This window comes from Anguilla rostrata, chromosome 11 (genome assembly GCF_018555375.3).
Source record: "Anguilla rostrata isolate EN2019 chromosome 11, ASM1855537v3, whole genome shotgun sequence".
Taxonomy (NCBI): domain Eukaryota; kingdom Metazoa; phylum Chordata; class Actinopteri; order Anguilliformes; family Anguillidae; genus Anguilla; species Anguilla rostrata.
In genome coordinates, this window is record NC_057943.1 from 29,301,717 (window position 1) to 29,325,646 (window position 23,930).

At 41.8% G+C, this 23,930-nt stretch overlaps 2 protein-coding genes across 2 annotated transcripts in view; one reads left to right on the forward strand and one right to left on the reverse strand.

The window, feature by feature from the left end:
- LOC135234541 (synaptotagmin-6-like) overlaps positions 1-7,348 on the forward strand; it is a 57,005-nt gene extending 49,657 nt beyond the window's left edge. The window contains exons 4-7 of the mRNA XM_064299246.1: positions 633-753; positions 2,772-2,943; positions 5,701-5,851; positions 6,469-7,348. Of these exons, the coding sequence (XP_064155316.1) occupies positions 633-753; positions 2,772-2,943; positions 5,701-5,851; positions 6,469-6,540 (516 nt within the window). The 3' untranslated portion in view covers positions 6,541-7,348. The remainder of the gene's footprint in view (positions 1-632; positions 754-2,771; positions 2,944-5,700; positions 5,852-6,468) is intronic.
- Positions 7,349-11,609: 4,261 nt separating this feature from the next.
- On the reverse strand, positions 11,610-23,354 carry LOC135234543 (olfactomedin-like protein 3A). The gene is made up of 4 exons (XM_064299247.1): positions 23,011-23,354; positions 18,623-18,908; positions 16,802-17,154; positions 11,610-12,608 (listed from the first exon to the last, which is right to left on the reverse strand). The coding sequence occupies exons 1-4, from the start codon at positions 23,110-23,112 to the stop codon at positions 12,177-12,179; spliced, it is 1,173 nt and encodes a 390-aa protein (XP_064155317.1). The 5' UTR covers positions 23,113-23,354; the 3' UTR covers positions 11,610-12,176.
- Positions 23,355-23,930: the final 576 nt, after the last annotated feature.

Consider the following 23,930-nt stretch of genomic DNA (forward strand, 5'->3'; position numbering starts at 1 on the left):
TAATTTGTCACTTTCATTTTGATGTGGACTGTGCACTCTTTACTCAGTAGCATTCTGACATTTTCTTTCTGAAATTCACCAGTCTCATCTCAGCTGCTTTCAGTTTTGATCAGAACAGGGTCTGACCCAAGTGTCAGTACTTCGAACACAATCGAGGCACATCTGTCAAGTGAAACCTAAGGAAGTCCTCCAGTAGGCTACATTCATTTAATGCCCCTGAGACTCGGTTTGACTCTTTTATACTTCCCATAACTTTCTTCTCATGCTTTCCTACCTGTGAGGAGGAGTTCCGTTGGCGGTTCTCAGTCATGTTGCCCCGAGAAGAATTTTCTTGAGTCGAGCTCAGTTGTGGAACTGCTGTTTCCACAGTTTCAGATGTATGGTAGCAGTCACCTGAATCCATAATCGCCCTCTGTTTCGGCACTATTTCTGTGTGGTTTCCATATGGCGTATTGTTAAGGGGATTTTCAGTCTTTAAGTCTTTAAGGATGCCTGATTAATCTGGGCTCACTTTACAGCTTTTCTGTCAAACGCGCTCTGTTGTGTGTGTGATATTTGGGTGTTTTGGTGTTTGCGCCAGGCATGCCGTATGCTACCTTTAGCAAGCTGGCTGTGTGTCCTTGGTTCGGCAGGAAAGTGTGGACCTGGGGGAGATCATGTTCTCACTCTGCTACCTGCCCACTGCCGGGAGACTCACGCTCACCGTCATCAAGTGCAGGAACCTCAAAGCCATGGACATCACGGGATACTCAGGTTCTGCTCTGCACAGCACGCGTGTGTGTGTGTGTGTGTGTGCATGCATATGTCTGTTTGTGTACATTATGTGTATGCATGCATTACTGTGTCAGGGATTATGTGCAAATGTATTTTCAAATTTTAACTGACAATGCCCATCAGTATTATTAGTTAACACACATGTATATGCGCAAAAGCGTATACAGACACGCATACGCACACGGACATGCACACACACAGACGCAAACACACAGACACAGTCACACACACACATCCTTTTTGGTAAAACATACATTTTCTTCACAGGACTGATAAAACAAAGAAAAAATTAAGGTGACATTGTCACTGCATTTACTGCTGAATCTCTCCATGACAAACCGTGTCATACACGGTACAGATACTGCATAATTGCTCTTTGAGAAATCAATCATTAAAAGAAAGCTTTGCTCTCTTCAATCTCCTGGCTTAGCTATTCATGCTGGTGGTGCAATTAGCAACACTTCCTTCAAATGGTGAGAATTTCTGTCAAACTGGCTTCAGTTCAGATGAAAATATGCTGTGTCCTACATGGTGTATCACTAATCACACATTTGTGGTCACATGAAAATCAATATTTGAACTAATCCACAAGCTACAAATCAGATGCTATACCTGCACACATTTGTTTGTTATAGCTCTCTTTAATCTCATTTGACATTTCACAAGTTATCCCTGATGCCTCAATTGAATCTGCAAGCAGTAAACCAGCTATTAAATCATAACCCCAAGCAAAGCAGTTCCTTGGGAAGCTTCATCCTCTTTATTATGCTCAAGTATGTGACAGCTTGTCTTGCTAACTCTGGCAAAATCTACATTAAAAAACTCTATCTATTTACAAACATAATTTGGATGAGACCAATGAGTACTGGCTCACATTTACATATTAGCAGGAGGTATTAAGTATCAGTAGTGATTTCACCATACTGTTTACTGCTGGGAGAAAACCAGGCTATTGCAGTGCTGTAGGAAATAACGCAAACAAACCATACCAAAAATTTCCTTCTTCACTCGATATCAACTTTGAGGGTTCTTCTCATTAGTTAACCTTTGCCGTAGGAAGGTATAACCCAGGGAGTGTATAAGGTTACAGTCTCAACCTCTGTTAATTCTGTAATAAGCAGTTCTAACTAATTAAATGGTAAATGGACTGCATTTATATAGCGCTTTTATCCAAAGCGCTTTACAATTGATGCCTCTCATTTGCCAGAGCAGTTAGGGGTTAGGTGTCTTGCTCAAGGACACTTTGACACGCCCAGGGCGGGGTTTGAACTGGCAGCCCTCCGATTGCCAGACAATCGGTCTTACCTCCTGAGCTATGTCGCCCCAAAAGCTGCCTGTAAAAGGTTGTAGACTTGTTTACTGTAATAATGTAAACAATACTGTAAAATAAGAATGACTTCAGTGTTCTTGTTATTTCACTTTCACTATGTGAATAACATTCTTTAATTGTGGGGAGAGTGATGCTTTAAATCCTTTATTTAGCAAATATCCTTTTTTTTTTGTAGAAATTATTATATTACCTCTTTGTAGATCATTGTATTATATCCATATATAAGGGGGTGTTGGTAACCAGAAATGTTGCCAAGAACAATAGTGACCGTCGTTCCAGGTAGAAGCAGATCCGAAGTTAGTGTTTAAAAATCAGGAAGCATTTATTATACAGAAAGCCAGCAACAGGGATTCACACAAAAATGTTCAATTCAACTGTTAGAGTTTGTGGAGTTTATACAGTTACATTTACATATATTCAAATTTGTGCGCAGAATACAGCATGAACTCTGATTGGTTGTTTGTTATACAGAGTTGCCCTATAGGCTGCAATTTCTACCACTGTGTCTTATTGGTTGTCTTTGTAAAACAATGGCGGACTCTCACATGCACGTGAGGTTTTGGAATACACAAATCTGTCTGTCTCCTACAGCACAAACTTTCTGTATCCTAACAGGGGCTATATGCATACAGTTGTGATAATTTGTGTTATTATTTCCAATGAGCAGATCCGTATGTGAAGGTGTCCCTCATATGTGATGGAAGGCGATTGAAGAAGAAGAAGACGACCATTAAGAAAAACACTCTGAACCCCACCTACAACGAGGCCATCATATTCGACATTCCACCGGAGAGCATGGACCAAGTCAGCCTCCTCATATCCGTCATGGACTACGACATGTGCGTAAAACACCATAATTAACAAGCACAGAGAAAAGCGCTAGTCTAAGTTCTTATAAAGATAACAGAAGAAGAGCAGCCCAAATTCAACCTAACCTCATTGTGTTTCATCCTTAAAGACATATTAGACATACTATGCAGGATTTTTCACCTCGCTGTGGTCTTGTGTTTACAAAAAAGAAGTCTCCTCTGTCCTCAACCCAGCTCACTCACCTCTGTTTTTATGTTAAATCCATTTTTAGTTTTATATCTCTGTTTTTCAATAGCTGTCACCATCAGGGAGAAACAATTCCAAGGTTGACTCTGAGCCCTGTCGTCTTGTCGTTTCATTTTAGAAGAAGAAACACTGACAGAGGAGCACAGATTCTGCAAATGTGCATAAAGACAGAGACTGCCAGTGCATCATAGATGTGACTAAGCATGGCTATTTTATAATATTTTCAAGGTAAAAGTCCTGCATAGTATACCTTTAACTTTGAGCAAAAAATGCAAACATTTCTTTTTTTTATTTAACCTGGTAGGTCAAATGTGAACTCAGTTCACTTTTGCAGTGATGACCCGGGGAATCAAAGTTCGGAGGACTGCAAAGGATTGTGTCGTGAAATGCGATTATATGGCCAGATGTAGTGAGTCAGCGACTCATCTGAGGGACGACGCCTTTTACAGTACCGTGCCTAATCACTGTGCTGGGGCTCAGGATTTATTGTCCAGAGGGAAGAGTGCCCCCTACTGGCCCACAAACACCTCTTCCAGCAGGAATCTTCCCAGATTGTCTCCTATCCACATATTAACCAAGCTCACCTGCAGCTTCAGTAGTTAGCTGTAAGAAGGATACCGGGTTGTATGGCAGTCCTTGGATTTATTTTATTCAATTTGCATGAACATAAAGCCCACACAAAATCATTGGTAAGATTTTCTCTGGGCCCTAATCTCCTTAGACTGGGTAAAAGCAATTAATAACATGGAAATGGCCACAGAGGTTGTTTCACATTAAGAACTGTGTTTAATTTTTTTTCTTTTTCTCAACCAATCTCAGATTAGGTGCCACCCAGAAATGATGTCTGGGAGAAATATCAAATAGATTGTTAATTGCGCGTGAAGTAGAGGAAAATGCTGAAAGAGCATCAACGTTTTATCATTGTTCTTCCTCAGAGAGTATAATGACCTTCCTTGTGGCCAAAATATTATTGCTGTTAATTTTCTTTTTATTATTATATATATATATTTGTAACATTTTCCTGAATTATATCTAATTAATTAACTTCTTGCTATTTCCCAAGCAAGCGTTGTACCTACAGTTTTCGGAAAAATAAATATTGCATTTTGTGAGATAATCCTGGGGCCACTGGGGGGAATAGATGGCATGTCTCACGGACACTAAGGACGTGATTGCAGATGCAAAGAGGGGGGTGTTTACGCACTGCAGATTATGGGAAGGCAGTGTTCTCCGAGGCGCGCTTATGTAAGTATTTATAGATCGGCTGGCTCCGGTGGAAAAACCCGCTCGTGAATCGATTACCTCATGATGCGGTGACCATGAGCAGACGGGGCCCCGAAACCGGAGGCGAAGGCGTGAGGTCGCATGTCCGTCGCCGCGGGGTCCTGCGCCGAGGCCAGCGGGTCACCCCGATTGTTTTACGCCCCGACTCAAAGCCGGCATCGCATCGGAGTTCCCCCCGGGGCGCGCGATCGGTCCGAACGCTCTGGCCCGATTCGACCTGGGGCGGCGGCTCCGGGAGGAACTGGAGAGTCTCTTGGAAGCTAAAGCTCTTTGGTGCGCATTTGCACTTCAGACGCAGTCAGTGGGAGACCCAGTGAAAGGAGCACGCTGATTTTCCTGTGTGATCCGCTCTGCTTTTGTGCTCACTCGAACCTCCCAGGTGCATTTTTACCCGGCTCTTATTAAGCCGTGCAGCGGTGGGCAGAAATCTCTTTACTCATGGAAATCTGCGGAAACTCTCAATGCGCCCCGAGGCCTTTTGATATATCAGAATTACATAAAACATAATCATTCCTTCCCACCATCAGCTTCCAACAGCAAACGGCCGTTACTGTTTCAGAATCTGTAAACGTTATCCTTTTGCTTTTTCAAACGTGGTTGTGTTTGATTCATTAAATCTACGCATTTCTACACGGTTATTCTGAAGAATTCAGACAATTATATCAAAAAAGGTGAAATGACTTTCTTAGCATTAGCGAACCAAACCCAAATTCGCTGGGTGAAATCGCGATTTACGTTGGTACAGCGTTGAGATTTGTCAGATGCATTGCTTGTTTATAGCACTTGCTAATTTGGAGCAACTGTCAAATTAGAGTCTGGCTGCCACTGAAATGACTATCATTACTGTTGCTACACTCTGCTGCACATTTGCAGACAGTGATGATGATGTGGATGATTATGTAAAACATTTTTATATAAATAACGACAAACATGTTCCCCCCCGTGTCTGCGTGAGTTTCTTCCAGGCAGTTCAAAGACATGCAGTAGGCTAATTGGAGACTCTAAATTGCCCATAGATATGAGTGTGTGAATGGTGTGTGTGCCCTGCGATAGATTGGCAGCCTGTCCAGGGCGTATTCCTGCCTCTTGCCCAATGCACGCTGGGATAGGCTTCAGCACCCCCCTCGACCCTGACCAGGATAAGCGGGTTTAGATAATGGATGGATGGATGGATGGATTGCACGGGTTAAAATAATGGACAGACCTCTCATATGGAAATCCGTGTTAATCCTTGCTCTTTCGGTGATTCCCTGCAGGGTCGGGCACAATGAGATCATCGGGGTGAACCGTGTGGGGTGCAGCGCAGAAGGCCTGGGCAGAGACCACTGGAATGAGATGTTGGCTTACCCCCGCAAGCCGATTGCTCACTGGCACCCCCTGCTGGAGCCCAAGAAATCTGAAAAAGAGGTGTGTTTTCCTTTTCATGGACAAAGCCTGGTGTTAAGTAACAACATACAAATACATTTAACAAGACCAGGTTAAAACCTAGTATATGGCTGGACCTAACACACGTGATTCGGCCGACCAATGGTGTAACTTCATCACTCGGTCCAGCCAAAAAAAAGAGACACACAAATTTTTATGTTCTAAAAGCAACTAGCACAAATTTTTGGACAAATAAATTATTATTTTGGAGAGTTAATCTATTACAGAAAGTTTGCCCTGGGGTGCTCTTTCAAATCTCTCTGTCCTTCTTCTCCTCATTTCCATCTTTCATTTTATCAGTTCAGCTGAAAAATGATCAAAAAGGATCGTAAAATGTTTACAAGATTGCAAGTTACAAGTTTTAAGACAAATTTTATGATTCAACACACAGTCTCTGATTGTAATTTAATGAGTGACAATAGCTATTTGCAATGAGCACAGTTTTATCATGACCATTGCCTTTTTGGTAGTGATTGACTCACTATCACCTAAACCTAAACACCGTCTTAGCCCGTTAATACCTATCATCTGTAACAGCACATTGGAAATGGAAACACAGTTCACCTTTATTGCCATTGTGTTTCTGTCTTTTTCTCCAGTGGAAAGGACGTACTGCCAGCTTCGACAGCCAAGGGTCCTGCCCTTCCCCCAAACCTCCCAGCAGCCCCTGAGGCGAGCTGTCGGCGCGGGGGTGGGGGGTCTTCCTGTCTCCAGCTGACTCGCCGTCTGTCTGTCCGTCCGTCCCCCCCACTCTCCCCATTCATCCTCGGTGTACACCACTAGCTCCCCAGGGCATTAACCCTAGATCAGTTTTCCCCTTTTGCACTAAATGCTCGGGGTTATGAACTGGAGCCGGACTAGCGGATCCTAGGTCAGTGCTTGGGGGGGGTGGAGCCGTGTCCTCGACGTGCTCCGAAGAGCCGCCTTAACGTTCCCAGGACAACCGCCGCGCCAAATCAGATCACGGCGAGCCTCGGGGGTTTTTGTAAAGCATCAGAGTGTTCCGTTCCGCACGGACAGGATCTTTGGTCAGATCACACGCTTTGATAGTTGCCATAGTGAACTGGAACAGTGCGAAGGAGCAGGTAGTGGTGAGATAGGACAGCATGGGGCAGAGCATCCTGTCAAAGCATCGGCCTCCACATCAAGGCACAAAATGGATTATACTGTGAGAACGCTGGCGACTGTGGCGAGGAAACGATTAATCTGAGACCGAAAAGAACACAGGCATTATAAAATATACAGTCATTAAATTATAAGCATATTATTATTCCATAATTACCTTATGGCAGGTAGAAAGGAACATAAAACTCCAAGTGAGCTATAATTACTCATGCCCTGTACAATAAAAATGCAATCAACCTTTCTTTCCATTTTTTTAAAGATCAGATTTATTGACATTGAGTAACGTGCATTTTAATTCATCGCTAAATATAAATCAAAAACTCTTAAAGCCTTAATGAAAAACAAAATTGCAAAGGGTAACGCGATTCCCAGCGTTCGTGCGGAAGGGTCAGAGAGGGATTTTGTAACAGGTGGCAGACTGTAAATTTTTTGCAGGGTTCTTGAAATGCACATAAACCCCTGCCATCAATCTGAGGTGAACACAGCTGGGACGATCAATACTGTAGGCCTTCTGGAGATAGCTGCAGGGTCATAGGCAGAAGATGCGGTGCTCTTAAAGCTCGAAGAAACGTGCATTTAATGGTACATCTGATACACTTCCCTTCTCCCAGACTGTAGGTTCTTGTAGTACTCCAACTGTCGTGTAGGCTCCTGGCCAAAGAACACAATCCTGCTACTTGCAAAATGTTTTATGGGGGAAATGGGGAAATCTCTGCGTATTTATTTCCATATTTTTGAGGCTGATAACGTCAAGGTTTTATTGTATGTAGAGCTGAAGAGGAATTCCTAGCTCTTTTGTTGTGTTTTCTGTGTAAATAAAACTGTAGGCATTTTTGGGAAGGTCACTGTAGGCATTTTGTGAAGCTGTTAAATGGTGCCTTCCAATCGATACAGTCCCGTTTTATGATGTCATTTTTGCGAAAAGAAAACTGTAGTGTTAGAAATGTGAAAACAGACTGGTGTGGTTTTGAATATTCAAAGAAAAATGTGCATTGCAGAACACAACAAGGTTTCATGAAAATATTTCATCATTATTTTAGTCAAAGTAATAATTTAGTGAATGCTATAAATGGAGAACAGGCGGCAGTCTAATGTACAGCACTAATGTTGTCTTTGGATACTTCAAAACATCTTTACACCGTTGTCAAAAACATCTTTACACCCTTTGTACATCGAGCACAACCTGGCTGAATTAGAAATTATGTGTTTTCAGCAGGACTGTTGTTGAACAAAGGGAGGGCCAGAGTTTCTGATTTCTTGTTATTTTTGAAGGACATTCACTTACACTTTTATGTTTTTCGACAGAGCAGACGTGAACTGGGGTTGCCACTAGAACCATTTACTGCCACTCATTTGAAGATTTCATTTGAACATTTCCTGCTTTTAAGACACAAAACAAAATGGTGCTTAAATATACAGTTAAATTAAACACCAAACCCCACAATTCATTCTGTTCAGACACATTGACTTGCTAGTTTCAAAGGCAAGATAGTGAGACTCTTGTTCCTATATACTGGAAAGTAGCAGTTTTTTAAATATCTGCCTAAAATGCCTAGGGTAATCATTGAAGTAATTGTGTTAAATGCAGAAGTGATGCAGAAATAGCCATTAGCGTAGATTAGTATTGTCTTGATTTCCACCCTGTAGAAATGGCTCATGTATCTTCATGTCTTATTTTAAAGTGAATTTTGCGGTTACTGTTATCACTTGAAAGTAATGAGGCAAAGACCTCCCTTTTATGGTTAGAGTTGCTGAGTAGAAACTGAGAGAAAAGAAAAAAATGTGAAAACGTGAACCAAATGTACAATGTGCAGTGTTTGAGTTTACACTTCCTTGAGATCAATAAACTGCCATTTTGGTCAGACAGTGAAAAAAATTAATTAGGGCTACAGAAAATAATTTCATACCATAATAATCACCCTAACAGCATTCGACAGCAACACTTGCCCTCTGCACATTTTGATCACAAAGAGTAAGACATTGCTATAGTGATTTCTTTTGGTCTTGAAGCATGTTCTTTCGAAAAATGCCATGATGTATAGGGAAGTACAAACCACCTATCATTTGTACAGTGAGATAAAAGCACTGAATATATTTTGCACAACATTTTGTACTGAAAGCACAAGGGAAACCCTTTTCAGGGGGACCCACTGAAGAAGGGGTTATTCAGCATCTGCTTCTCATTTGGAGGGTTTGTAGAGTGTTACCTTACTCTGCACTACCCATCCAAAGCTACAGATCAAGAGCAAAGGTGAAAAGTCTGGAAAGGCCTGTGCTTTCATACCCTGTAAACCAAGAGGACTTCCTTCAGAGGGGGTTCTCCCATAACCAAAACTTACAGAGATTTAAAATTGCGGATCAGCTTTTAATATGTATGGGGTTCAGCCTTTCTGTTGCTTGTGAGCCAAAAGACCAGAACAAATAAATACTTTTCTTTTAAAAGCAAGCAAAAGTTTTACAGGACAACATTCTGAATGAAACTCAACATCGATGCTGGGACAAGGCTTAAGAACTTGAAATTGAAAAATAAAAAACGAAAAGTTTCCTGTGTCCTTAAAAATAATCGCTCGCAAACCGCAGCAACAGCATGTTTTATTTCCTGACACATTTTGCTGTAAACACAATTTACAATTTTACTTATCACTCCTGGACTTATATGCAAAACCATTCTGGATGTATATGCTTTCCCTGGACTGAAATAAACTTACTCTGTGAGGCCGTGAGCGGGCCAGAGACCTCTGAGATGTGACATTTGGCTAATTGGCAGTTGTTAGTTCTGAAGTACGAGAGGCGGGGTTCTCAGCTGGAGTGATCTCTTTGCGCCATCATCAGTTTCGCACTACGTGATTGTCGAGATGTAGGCCTATGTGTTTATATATAGCATCCATAATTGGTTCCCTACATTCCAACTGGCTCCGGTTTGCGGGAGGACAAAGAAAAGAAAACTGATTGACATGTCCCCCTCCCCCCATCAATTCCTCCTGTGTGTGTGTGTGTGTGTGTGTGTGTGTGTGCGCGCGTGCATGTGTGATGTGTGATGATATCCCTCTGTTTATAGAAAAAGAGGGGGTGTTCAGAGTGGTTAAGCTTAGGTTCTTAGGACTGTTGTGAGGCCTCACAGCTTTGATGATCATCGTGCATAGTGTTTATTAATGTGAGTAATGTTCTCTTTCCGTTTATCATGCCGATCAACTGACTTTCCAATTTTTTTGTATTGAAACTTTGTATTTGTAATATAACTGTTTGAAACTGTTCGGAAAACTGTCCTTGTATTTTAAATAAGCCACAATAAAACAATTAGTTCTAAAACATTTTGTTTCAGTGGGATTTCTTTTCCAGTGTAAACAGTGTTATTGTTGTGGTAATTGCCAGTAGATAACCATATTCCTTTTGCAGCATTGTCAAACAGCAAGCAGGGGTTAGTTATGTTCACAAGTGAAGACAATCCTGTTGAGAAGAAATTCTCATTTTAGGCTCAGACTATGGCTTAAAGTCCACATTACACAGCCTTTGTGCAAGCCCCACAAACACTGTAAAAACCAAAAAATGAATAAATCTTAACAAGTATTTTAGTCTTATAGTATTTAGACTTTAAAATCTTATTTCTATTATTTTTTGCTAATAAGACAAAAAGATTGCCAGTGAGGTGAGACAGTTTGACACATTTCAAGATTTTCAACAGGGTGCAAGCAAGAACTAAATTAAAACAAGCTAATATTTTCTACTCAAACACTTGTTAAGATCGACTTATTTTACAGTGATAATATTTGAGTCAACAATCTTCTGGTATCAAATCCACTGTCTATACATTCATGCTAAATCAACAAAGGCTAAATCACTATCTAAATAACAAGATGCTACTTGCCTGCAACAATTCTAACAACGTAACTGGGCATGCAATTACATCTGACAATTAGATGACAAAAAAACTCCCATACATCACTGTGCCAATTAAAATGATGCATAACACCAGGGGTGCCCAACTTGGGTCCTGGAGTTCAAGTCCATGTGCTGATTTTTGTTCCAACCAATTACCTTCGTTTTAGTTTTCTCACAGCTCAATAAACTATGCTGGTTCACTCTATGTACTGGAGTACAGTAGAATCTAAGGGATGCTCTTGAAAGTCTGCAGCTGCACCTGCTGCTTCTACAAATGCCAGATCAAGATATGATTGAATTAAATAAATAAGAGCATAACTTGGCACAAAACCTTAAAACAGATCGGCCCTTGTGGTGTACCCCTGCAATACACTGATGCGTACTGCATTAAATTACTGCAGCTTGTTTTCACCTAAATCACTGTCATTACTCAAAGCCTTAACCACAAAGTCATACTTTTTTTTGTGTTACCCTCAGGGCACTACAGGTTTCATTGCATTGCTTCTGTTCTTGTTAATTACACGTTCAAAGTGTTTTTGCGAGAGATGATTAAAAAGGTTTAAAGGGTTTCCAACAAATTAACAAGCGTTGCATGGACTGTAAAAATATATTCAAAAAGGGCTCCTGGTGATGCCTGCCATTTCTGCTTAATGATGTGACGCTTTCCCGAGTTCAGCAAGACTTCAGCAGTGCTCATTAGTTTGCTCGATTCTCTCCTTTCATTAAGCCTGAGTCATTTGGAAAAACAACAGGAAGTGATGTTTATTCTGTGGTGTGGCAAAGACAGGTACAGGGACAGCTTTGGGTGAAAAAGAAAACATGTCACATTTATATTTGGATTGAAACAGTTGTTGAAGGATACTGCAAGCAGAGAGGAATGAAAATAAAGAACTGTGGTCATAAAGTACCGGGTACTGATGAAATTAAGAATCCATGCCACACTGCTCGGAATGGTATTTGCAAAATAACTATGTTCCTACTCGCTAGTCTCAAAATTATGACACAAGGAGTGCAATTTTAACCATTACTCTGAACACCAGGATTACAGAAAGGTGTAATTAAGACATTGTCTTAATGTATTAGAATGTTTTCTGGATTTATAATGTTTGCTGTGAAATAGAAATACATCTTGTGAAAATGTGAATGAGTACGTTAATTTTACTACAGCTGGCCAAACTTACATAAAAACTATTATGCATAAAATAAAGGGGTAGCCAGTTAAGGTAGATGCTCCCAACCCCCAATAAACAGCCCATTATGTGCTACTTATTATCTGGTTATATCACTGGCCACCAGGGGGCATTCACACTTCCAGCTTCTTCTTCATGACCATCTTGTAGAGAATTTGGTAGCCGTCGTCCCAGGCGTAGATCAGCTTCTCCAGGGGGTTGTACTTGAGGCTGGAGTGGGTGCTGTACCGTTTGGGGAAGTAGACCAGCGGGGCCTCGTCGCTGCTCACCAGGCCGTCGATGTCGAAGACGCACTGCACGCGCGAGCGGCTGGCCAGCCTGGTGTTGTACACCACGTACGCCGTGCCGCAGACCACGAAGCCCGCCTCCGCGTTCTCTCGCGGGCAGGGCGTGTCCCACATCTGCTCCACCTCAAGCGAGCCCGGGTCCATCTTGGCCAGAGAGATGACGCTCTCTGTGTCCCGCGTCGCGAAGAGCGCCCACAGTCCCCCCTCGTCCGCCGACAGGTCGATATAGGTCTCCGGAGAGAGTCCGTACACAGGCACCTGTACAATGCAATCCAATGCAAACACAGTACAGCATGACTATTTAAATTGATCCATTTAGGCTAGTGGTGCTCAGAACTCATTCTGGTGGGCTACTGGTCGTGCAGTTTTTCATTGTTTCTCAGTTGCAAATTGATCAATTAACACGGTTGGTTGCAAAGTTAAATTGTCTAAATTAGTCGCTAATTTTAAAAATATAACTAAAGTCGGCAGAACCTGCAGACCGCCAAGGTGGAGAATGACTGGCTGCAGTGAATCACACACGAACAGCTGGCGGACAAACACTTTCACATGACCCACCGACAAGATTCACAAGATTTCACAAGATTCCACAAGATTCACAGGATTTCACAAGATTCACAAGATTTCACAAGATTCACAAGACACACGGACATGCTAAAAAACATCCCAAATACGAGTGCAACATATGATTGCTGGAAAAATACAGAATGTGAAAATGATAATTTCAAAATTCATAGGAAATTTAAAAATCAACACCTCCGTCCAGCGTCATGTTTTGTGGTCTTGTTCTTGCTGGCTTTACAGCAGGAAAGAGAACAATTTTACAGTTCAGGGTAAATCTAGATACTGCAGTGAAGAAATATTGCATGCTTAACTTTCAATATATTGTTCATTTAGCACATATGACAGCTAGACTGAATAAAGATAACCGTCAACACTGCAGGCATGGGCAATATCTCCATAGCTATAAATAAATCTCTCATCTTAACTTTTTTCTATGCTTTGTTATTCTAGATTTTATACAGAAAACACCTGACTGTAACATACAGTACAGTAGATATTCCATGACCTAAAGATGTATAGATTGTACATTACATAACTTCACGTTAATTTGGCAGACACTTTTATCCAAAGAGACGTACAAAAGTGCATACTTTTTTTGCATTGTAGTGTTGATGTTTGTTCTTTGTTATTTGCTTTTCATGTTTTTGAAACGCGATAAAAAACGTTGATTACAAATGTTTTATAACCCTATTGACAAGATGGATCTCCCGAAACACAAACATGGCTGCTACTGTCAGCGTAGCATTTGATATGGTATAGGCTGTGTTCGAGGGGGAGGACTTCAGCTGAGCGTCGTGGGCGTGGGTGTTGTCAGCCACAATTTTATAGCACCCAGGATTAAAGGCCTTCCTTGTTGTCTGCTCTTAATGCAATAAAGACAAGCCTCTGATGGTTGTCTCGGGGCAGCTGTTCACGATGGCTCGGAGGCGGTTTCTATTTTTGACAGTGAGAGACAGGATCCAGCAAATACAAGATTGAAAGGCTCTGGATAAAATAACTGTAGCGGGTTGTCATAAGTCATTCAGGATGAATGGCATTAAGGATGGTGTAGGAAACGACAAGACGGAAATGTTAACTTGAAAGTCAATGCGGAATGGTGTCAGGAAGTCACAGTCAGACCGTTCTGGACATGCACAGGGACGGAAAAATGTTAATATATTAATATTTTCATGAGCATGTGAGTAGAATACGGGGCTTAAGGCCTAAAATGAAAGCAAGCCAGCCAGCCAGTCTATTTGTGGATCATGTTTGAGAGTGACAGCATGAACAAACTCATGACGTTATACAATCTGGCAAGGTAACTTTCCAAGCAAATGTAAAACTAGCATATTTCCTTAAAAAAAGGAGACACCTTGTACAAAAGAGGTAGTGTCATAAAGTGACTTTCCGCAAAACGGGCTTAGTGTTGCTAAGACAAAACATCTCCACTCAAAACTGGCGTACACTCCTAAAGTACATCAAGCTAATCCTTAAAACAAAATGTGTGTAAATGTTAATCAATGAATCCGAGTAAGCTTGTTGCTTTGTTTTCTTCTAATTAATTTTTACTGTGTGTGTGTGTGTGCACTGTAAATGTTTTTTGTAGTTTTAACAGCAATATTACTGTATAATGAGCTAACCCTTTCTGTACAACCCGTATACAGTATGTAGCTGTAGAGCAAAGTTTTGTGAAAATTTTGTGGCAGGTGAAATTTACAGTAAATATATTTTTGCTGTAAATTTTAATACAATACGAGGCCTAGTTTTCTAGCCACAAAAGGCTATGCTAACAGAGTTTATTTTATTTTCAACATTGATCTTGTTTTTTATAGTTTTTTCCATCACACCGATTGATAATAGCCCACTTTCATGCCCTGTTTTGAATTGTAGCCTACATTCATTTGCGTAAGTACTTATCTGACAGTTAGAAAATTTAAATGCAAAGTCCATTTGAATTTTTAAATCCTATACATGACACAACCCTATCATTATTAAAATGCAGATGGGACATTTTCTTCTTGTAACCACATGACTAATGACAAAAAGGAAATGGTAATTCAATTGGTTGTCTTACATTACACTTTTGAAGGCCAACCAACTTCTCACGGTACAAGGTTGACGTAAATGAAAATCCACTGTAGTTCAGCCATTTGCAATTTCACTTCCATGCTATTGCACATCTACCCTGACATAATTCAAATAATGCAAACCCTCCTTTGCATTTTCATTTTCAAAGACAGAAGAGTTGTCAGTGAAAGGACGGAGGCGTGATGGGGGCAGCTCAAACCCTACCAAGAAGTTCCCTTTACAGACCATTATGCCTAATTAAATAGGGGCAGCATGATGGTGCAGTGGATAGAACTGTGGCCTCACAGTCGGAAGGTCCCAGGTTGAAGACTGCATGTTCTCCCCGTGTTCACGTGGGTTTTCTCCAGGTACTCCAGTTTCCACGGTCCAAGGACATGCAGGTTAGGCTAATTGGGGGCTTTAGATTGCCTGTAGCTGTGAGTGAATGGCCTGTGTGCTCTGCAATTGATTGGTGAACTGTCCAGGGTGTATTCTCTGCCTCTGCATGCTGGGATAAGCTCTAGCCTCCCTGTGATCCTGACCAGGAATAAGCGGGTTAGATAATGGATGGATATAATTATGTCTAAGTAAAAAATATAATTTAAAATAATCGTATGGTTGCCAGCAAATTATTGTAAATTTTACAGTATTAATATTACTGTGTGTCTGTGTTAACAATAGTTTCAAGTAAAGTACAATCCATATTTACCTTTTTTTCACATTGTGAAGCACACCTAGTCAACCTGTGCTTTGATTTACTGTTACGGTGGTACAGGAGGCACGATTACATCGTGAAGTTATTTAGGACCTTTTTTAAAAAAGAATTTCAAATCAGCCCCAGAATTTACATTGTTTCATCACAACTGCAACCAACCGAAGATGTTCAGAAAGGAAGTGCTTAAGAATACAGTAATTATTGTTCTTTAATGTGTCATGGTAAGATTGTAAAAAATAGGCTACATTGAGAAAAAGTGTTTAAGAATAATTACATATTGTTGTTCAATGTCTTGCACAGGGTCTACAACCTAGACTAGGGTACAGAATGTAATTAAAATGAGTGTTTGTGATGAAGACTACAATAAAAATACATGCAGTGAAACAGCATGTCTGCGGGTGTAAAGCCAATTTTATGTTGCTTTATTTTGTTTTGTTTGGTAGTTTAAGGTTACTGCTCTGACCGGCTCTAACCTAGCTAGTGATGAGGAATGGCTTACATATGATGTTAATGAGCGTGGGTTACACGCCCACCCTGTTCTTATCTGCTGAACAGGTCACAATAATCTAGTGTCTATTACAATTTAATAGTTATAATTGGGTTAAAAACCTATTTTAAAAACCTAAGAAATATTCATAAGACAATCAATTGTCACTTCTGGGGAATATAACCACAATTTGAATCCAGTTTCCTGGACCTTTAAATGGCTCTATATCCACCCCAAGAGGATGTAAAACAACACATTAGAGTTCAACCCCACTAATTTACATTTATTCTTATGGGAGAAAATTACGCTCTATTTACATTACTTCATACAACGTCCTAGTTTTCTGGAACGTAGCTGCGACACAGTGAGGACCCCCCGTAGTGAGGCTACCTCCATCAGCTCAAAGTGTGTGGGGTCTCATCAGCTCAAAGTGTGTGGGGTCTCATCAGCTCAAAGTGTGTGGGGTCTCATCAGCTAAAGTGTGTGGGGTCTCATCAGCTCAAAGTGTGTGGGGTCTCATCAGCTCAAAGTGTGTGGGGTCTCATCAGCTCAAAGTGTGTGGGGTCTCATCAGCTCAAAGTGTGTGGGGTCTCATCAGCTCAAAGTGTGTGGGGTCTCCCCCGGCGGGACCGCCCTCACCTGGTCCTCGGCGGGGAACACGGCGCTGTCGGCCACGGACCCGTTCTGCAGGTCGTACTTGATCAGCTGGAACTCCGGCCCTTCCGTCACGTAGTAGGCGTGGCCTCTGTAGACGGCGTGGCCCGTGCCGCTCCAGGGGAACGGGAGGTCGAGCGGCCGGCCGCGGGACAGCCCCGCGGAGGCCGCCAGGTCCCGGGCGGAGCCGAACTCGTACAGCACGCCCTCGCCGGTGCCGTTGAAGACGTAGACCTTCCCCGCCCCGCTCGCCGTGTCTTTGAACCACGCCCCCTTCGGGCCGCCCGCCTTCTTCACGATCTTCATGGCTTTGATGCTGGAGATCATGTCTCTGCAATCTACGGAGCCAATCGCACGTCAGTACCATCAGCCAACCACGAGCCACATTTCAAGAGCTTAGAATTACATGCTTTCGTATCTCAAGGCTATTGTAGCTTTCAAAACGCCTTTTGTCTTGTCTTTCTCTACATCCCTTTACTCATTTCAACGTGTTTCTAAATTGTAATTTTAATTAATTAAAGAAATGTATATATCAGAAAATATACAAGGCACTCACAAGCTCATTTTTAAAACTAAAATGTCCAATAGAACCCTAAAATTCCCAAGGTGTCAGTTTATTAATTGTTTTGGTGAGTGATCAAGATTTATCTCTTTTCTTGTTTCGACAAGACAAAAGCAGCGGGGAAGGTCTGAGGCTGGTTTCTCATGCCTCAGCTGATTTTTCTTTTTTTATTTAAACTTTTATCTAAATGAAACTTTAATGAAAGTTTAATTTCTTTCCAATGACAGGCTTGTTCACCTGAGAAATCCCTTTTTGATGTTGCATTTTGGTATGCTCAAATGCACAGCGTAGCCTGAGGCAGGCAGTTTCAGTGCTCATGAGAAGCAAATGAACTCCAGTGGGAAAACCGACAATTCAGAGCTGCTTCTCATAATGAAATAGAAGATAGCAGAATTAAGCCAGATGAAAGAGCGAAATTCAAATGAATTGATACTGAGTGTTAAATTAAACCTGCCAAACCAGGGCTTGAGCCAGTCTGTCATCATCAGACATTTATTCATTTAACGCCATTGAAACGAGTTGAAGACAAAATGTTGAACGACATGACAATTAAATAAATAAAGGGTACTGCTGACTAATGAAAGAATCCTGAAATGAGAAAAATGAACAAGACGCCAGCAAAATAATCTCAGAACTTCTGTTCAATTTTCCTTGCGCTTGAAAATATCTTGAAACAACAGATGCCAGCCTACTTATTCAATGTTTCTAAGAATGGTGGGAGTTGTACCGAATCGTTATTTTTGGAGTTCATCCCATGTAGCAATTTTTCAATCTGCTGACTGGTGTCTAGCAGTACTCCCCATCTGGACTGTGCATATCCTCTCACGTACCCTCTCGGGAGCTTTGTTGAAAGCGTTTTAGCAGAACCCCTGATCTTCATGATTAGCAAACCAGGATCAGGGGTTCTGCTAAAACCTGAGTACACTGCAAATTAGTTATAAATCTCCCAGTCACCAGTATCTTGACAGGTAAAGCAACCGCGAGACTGCCCATGCATTATAAGTGACTAGAGTGCACTCTCAGCGGAAATGGTTACAAAAGACTCCTCTGTGTCTCCATAGAGAAACCCCATCTAGATCGAGTTCTTTGTTGGGTAAAATGGTTCAGTTTGGGAGCTCTCGCACTTTTCACACCTACCATACAGGGTTCCATTAAGAACTAAAAAGCGTTCCCCTATGGAGACAAGCCAAAGAACATTTTTTTTTTTTCCTGAGAGCGTACAGATGCTCTGCTCAGAAACTCACGTGAAAGCTTGTCGTACTCAGCCTTGTTTTTTTCCTTCACGGTTGCGATCCCCGGCTCCATCAGGTTCTTGTCCGTGTCCGCGCAGGGCGGAGCCGGGTTCTGCGTCTCCACGTAGTCCAGCTCGCGCTCCAGCCGGTCCACGCGGCTGCCCACGTCGTGTGCGTCGGCAAGCAGGGCGGCGTGGCCCTTCTCCAAGCTCTCCGTCAGCGCGCTCATCTGCTGCTTGAACTCCAGCAGCTCCGTGGCGTAGCGGTTGGACTGCTCGTGCCACACCGAGATGCGGCCCTGAAAGGCGAAGCAAACGCAATCCACAGCGAGCTTGAGCCTCCTTCAATAGCACGCTACCCGGCCGTACAGTTACAATGTGAGTATGCAATTGGTGTGTCAGAAGCAGAGACACTGCTGTTAAAAACATACTGATGCTGGGGTGTCTCGTGGCATAGCCTGGAAAACATTATTCACACGCTCATTGCAAGCCATGACGTTGACGTGACATTTGTTGCACGTCTCTCCCTCTCTCTTCCCCTGTTCTTCCTTGTCTCTCTGTTCTGTCTAATAAAGCTGAAAAAAAGCCCAAAAAAACATACTAATGCTGATGAAGAATGAGGACCTGAGTGACAAAGATGATCTGTAGCTGATACAGTATATGCTATAGGCCTGCTGGAGTGTAACTCACTAAATCACTGCACATTGGTTTTACCAGGAATCTTGTCTATTTTTCATGTAGAGCAACATATTCCCTAAATTTCCATACACTGGCTGCATATGTAATGTAATATGCAGCTCAGAATGAGCAATGCATTGATTTCCCATCTGCCACGTTTCCCAGTTGTGGAGCAGACAGCATACATAATGTACCGCAGACATACCCGCTGCTCTCTCAGGATAACCTCTAGCCAACTCCCTGGCTCCTCAACACTCATTCAGTTGCATAATTCACTGAAATCACAACTTGATCAGATAACAAGCTTTAAAAACAACACGGCAGGTTTTGTGTCATGTCCTGCTGCTCATCAGTTTATTCTGCCTGACATCCTACTCACAGAACAGTTTCAGTTGTCAGTTATCACAGCTACAGAATTTCTGTGAATATTATGCTTTAATATTACGTTGTGTTTGAAATTCTATTCTTTAAAATATTTGTTGCGTCATGACATTCAAAAAACTTGGCTAAAAGAAAACAGAAAAGTGTGTGTTTGTGTGTATGTGTGCGTGTAGCCCCCTAAAACACACATACGCGCAAGCACACATACACACACACATGCACACAAACACATAAATACATATAGGTTGTGGCCCAAAAGGTCTAAACATTAATATTAAATCACTTAAGGCATTGGGCTATTATGGCCCACTAGAACAGCTTGGATAAGCTGTGGTATAAAATGTACCAATCTTGTTGATGGAGGTTAATAATTCTGACTCATTATCATTCCAGAATCTCCCATAAATGCTTCACCGGGTTCAGGCCTGGTGACTGATAAGACAATTCATTGGGTGAGTGCTCTGTGGATAGGGGCTGCCTCGATCTGACTATAGTATCCTGCTTTGCAGGGCTCTCCGCCGTTCCTGATGGAGCTACCTGCTCTCACATGAGATTGAAATTGGCAGTAAATTGATTTAGAGTGGCTCACCTGTTTAGCCTTTTGAAAATGTACCTTTATTTTCAAATAAAAAGGAGAGAAGACTGCCCTCTCAATGTATTTTTTCCAATTCATTTTGCTGGTAGAGATCACAGTACAAAAAGTGACAAAAACCATGTAGCGACATAGACTGTATTTGAACCAGATAACTTTCGTTGTTACAGCTGGATAATTGAATTAACAGTGTTCCATTTCATGACAGATGTTTAGACCAGTACACCAGTGTTTAGATTTTCCACACTCTTTTGATTTAGAGGTTGTTTTGTGCCAAAACTTTTTTTTTTTTCAAAACAAAGAAGTACTGAAACTGAAATTTTAAAAAAAGTATTAAAAAGTACCATTTACAAGCAAAAAGAGTACAAATGAATTATGTATCGCTGGCTAGGGGAACAATATGTACCTATAGGCTTCCTTCCCAGTGACAAGCATTTGTACCTTTTTAGGCCCCCTTTCATACATTTTCTCTGAAAGTGTAGGATTTATTTTCTCTGTTTTTGTGTGAATCCCCAGCTGCCATGGAAAGTAAAGCTCATTGAAAGTCCACTCATGAATTGACTTGTTTATGGGAATATTACTGCGAAGTCAGCAGAGCGAGAAGCAGGTTGTTTCTAGAGGGAGAGGGAGGTGGTGAGAAAAGATAAAATAGAGAGAGCGAAATAGTGAAACTGTCAGAAAGAGTGAGAACAAAGGGCACAGAGAAACATATGTAATCAGGAAATAGAGAAAGGTGGAATGAGATAAATGTAAAGTGAAATAGGACATAGGTAATGCATGGAAAGGGAAAGAGAGAAAGAGATAACATGAGATATAGAGGAGTATTGAGAGAGATGATAAAGAAGAAAAATGTGGAGGGACAGAGAGAGAGAGATACATGGACAGTGAGACTGGTCAGAGGAGCATTATGGCAGATGCTTGCATTCGCTACTGTATATTGCAGGAGACTTGGTAGGTAGTGAGATTGATGGGAAACAGTCAAATCTCATTAACTGGACGGCTGCTGCTGCTGAAACTTAGCACAGGCTGTAAAAATGCCAAAACAAAACAGTGCCTTCCTGGACACTACCATGATCCAAATTACTTATCACAAAGGCCCCTCCTGGGCACCTCCACCCTCAAAGAAAGCAATCAGAATATGCACACTGACACACTGACTAACGGGTATTCCTATCAGTTCCTCTAGTTGCAGTAAAAAGCATTCCCTCTTCCATGGTACCCTAAAACTACATTTACCCCAATATTGGAGCTTGTAGACTTCACATAGGCAGGGAAAAAGTTGACTCGCTTCATCCCCACTGACAACATCCTTAAAGGGATAGTCCAACAGTTCCAAAATTTGACATGGTACTCCTACCTTAGAGGTCAACGTACAGACAAGTTTAATGATAATCAGTTGTTTCTAAGCCTGTCATATGCCCACTGAAAACTGATTAGCTGATGGTAGTCATATTGTTTCAGATTTCACTTTATTATTATACATCCAATGGTGAACCGACATAAATACATAGCATGCAAAGATTCATCTTGATTGGTCAAGCAATGGAAGAGTTAGAGGGATTTTCATGTAATTTCCTCTTAAATAAAATGAGCATGCTGCCTCAGAGGCAATCATTGCACATGTTACTGTCTGTTTTTGTAAAAATGGCCATGTGTACAACTGTTTATGGTGGCCATAATGTTTTGAAAGTTCAACATCTTTTGATAATTATTCAATTCCAGGATCGTCAGAAACTATATCGACCAAGCATGACGAACTGGACAATAGCTACTATCAGAGAGTGCATGAAAATGTTCTTTCACTGCCAAAAACTCATATTCCATCATAGCAAAATAAAGCCAGCAACAGGCTGAAAGTATACTGAAACAAAGTTGAAAAGTACTGCTCACTAAATTGCAAAATAAAGTGAAATTCTATCATGTCATTCTACTATCAAAACATGGCAAATATGTCCTCCTTAATATGTATTACTCTTTGAAATATTTTAATTATATGCTATTTTTTCCATTCCACCTTTGCCATATTTTTGATATTGTTATATTCGCATTGGTCATACTCGACAACTGTTAGCATTAGTTAATAATCCTCAGTATGTTTATATTGGGGACTAGCTAATGGCTTATCATTGTTATTGCAGTGGCTTGTTGTGGCCAGCTTTGTCAGAGTTCATACCACTCACAATGAAATTGATTGTGTCTAATGAGGACATTCCATATACTGCAGCACAAGTGTCCTAGGTGGCTCTCATGTGTCTGATGCACCAATTTGCCGTGGAGCTAGAACATTGCCAACATTTTCCTGATGGTGGAATATTATTTTTTTATTGCACATGAAGTAGACTGTGGGGTATTCGTGTCTCCATAGGCATGGAAAGTACTCACATGTACTGTGTGCTGATATGTGCTAGATGAATGTAAAAATACTTTTTATAATCCCTTTGAAAAATCCCTTTCATAATGTCATCCCTGGGCATGCAACAAAAGACTACATTCTGTAGCATACAGAAAACGTGGTGTTTTATTAAAGGATGGGAGTGTATGGTTATATGTTTAGGTGTGTGTCCTAAAGTGTGCTATAATGCTTTTGCATTAGGTCATTTGTTCCTTTTTCTATAATTTCTAATGGAGCTCTGGTTTATATGTTTATAATGGACCAAACCTTTAACATGTGTACCTTCAAGAATATTCAGTCAGCCAAGAACATTGAGACAGCAGAGCTTGCAAGGGGAAGAGAGCAGGGCAGTACTTACCTCAATGGCCACCAGCCTCTGCTCCAGGTAGTCGATCAGGCCCTGGTGCTGACCGCCAACGAAGCAGAAAGCAGCAGCAATGAGAACGAGGAAAGTTCCCATGGCGAGGAAGGGTATGGGACAGGAAAGTTAGTCCGGACTGTTGCGTCGCTAGTACGTTTTGTGCTTGTGCCCCAGCTGCAGCTGCGAGTCTGTGTGTGTGTGTGTGTCTGTGTGTGTGTGCATGCATGGGTGTGTGTGTGTCTGTGTGACTGAAGGAGGCAGGCAGATTCCGCCTCTGAAGTTTCCAACTCTCCTCAAACCACCCGCTTGGCAGGAATATTTTTACAAAAACCGAGGGAGGGTGGAGTCTGGTCTGCTGCTCTCTCTCTCGCCTTTCCCACTTTTTCTTCTCTCTTGCTCTCCTCTTTCTCTCCTCCCTCGTTAGAAGAGAGAAAGAGAGGGAGAGAGAGAGAATGAGGGAGGAGAGAATGAGGAGAGCAAGAGAGAAGAGAAAGTGGGAAACCTTCCATGTGAAGGTACCAAAAGTGTTTGGTACCTTCACATGGACCCCATACTGACTATTGCTACCTGTCAGCATAAACTGCCCAGGCTGTGGGGTGGCAAAGGGCAGGAGGCCCCCAGTCTCCTGAAGGTCTGCAATCACCGCTGAGACCTGCGAAGTAGGCAACTCTGGAATCTCTCCCCCAATGGGAATTTATTAAAATGGGTCATAACAGAGTCTGATGTCGATCTTAATGCCCCTCCAACAAAGCCCTCCAGCAGCCACAGGGAGGTCACCGCTGTCTGCCGTGCAAGCTCCTGGGGGGACTTCCAACCCACTCCCCCCAGGGACTACAAATCGCTCAGCTCTGTAATGGCACCCCTCATTCGGCAATGGCAAAACATGTGCACCAGTGTCGCCAGTCCCCAGAGGAAAA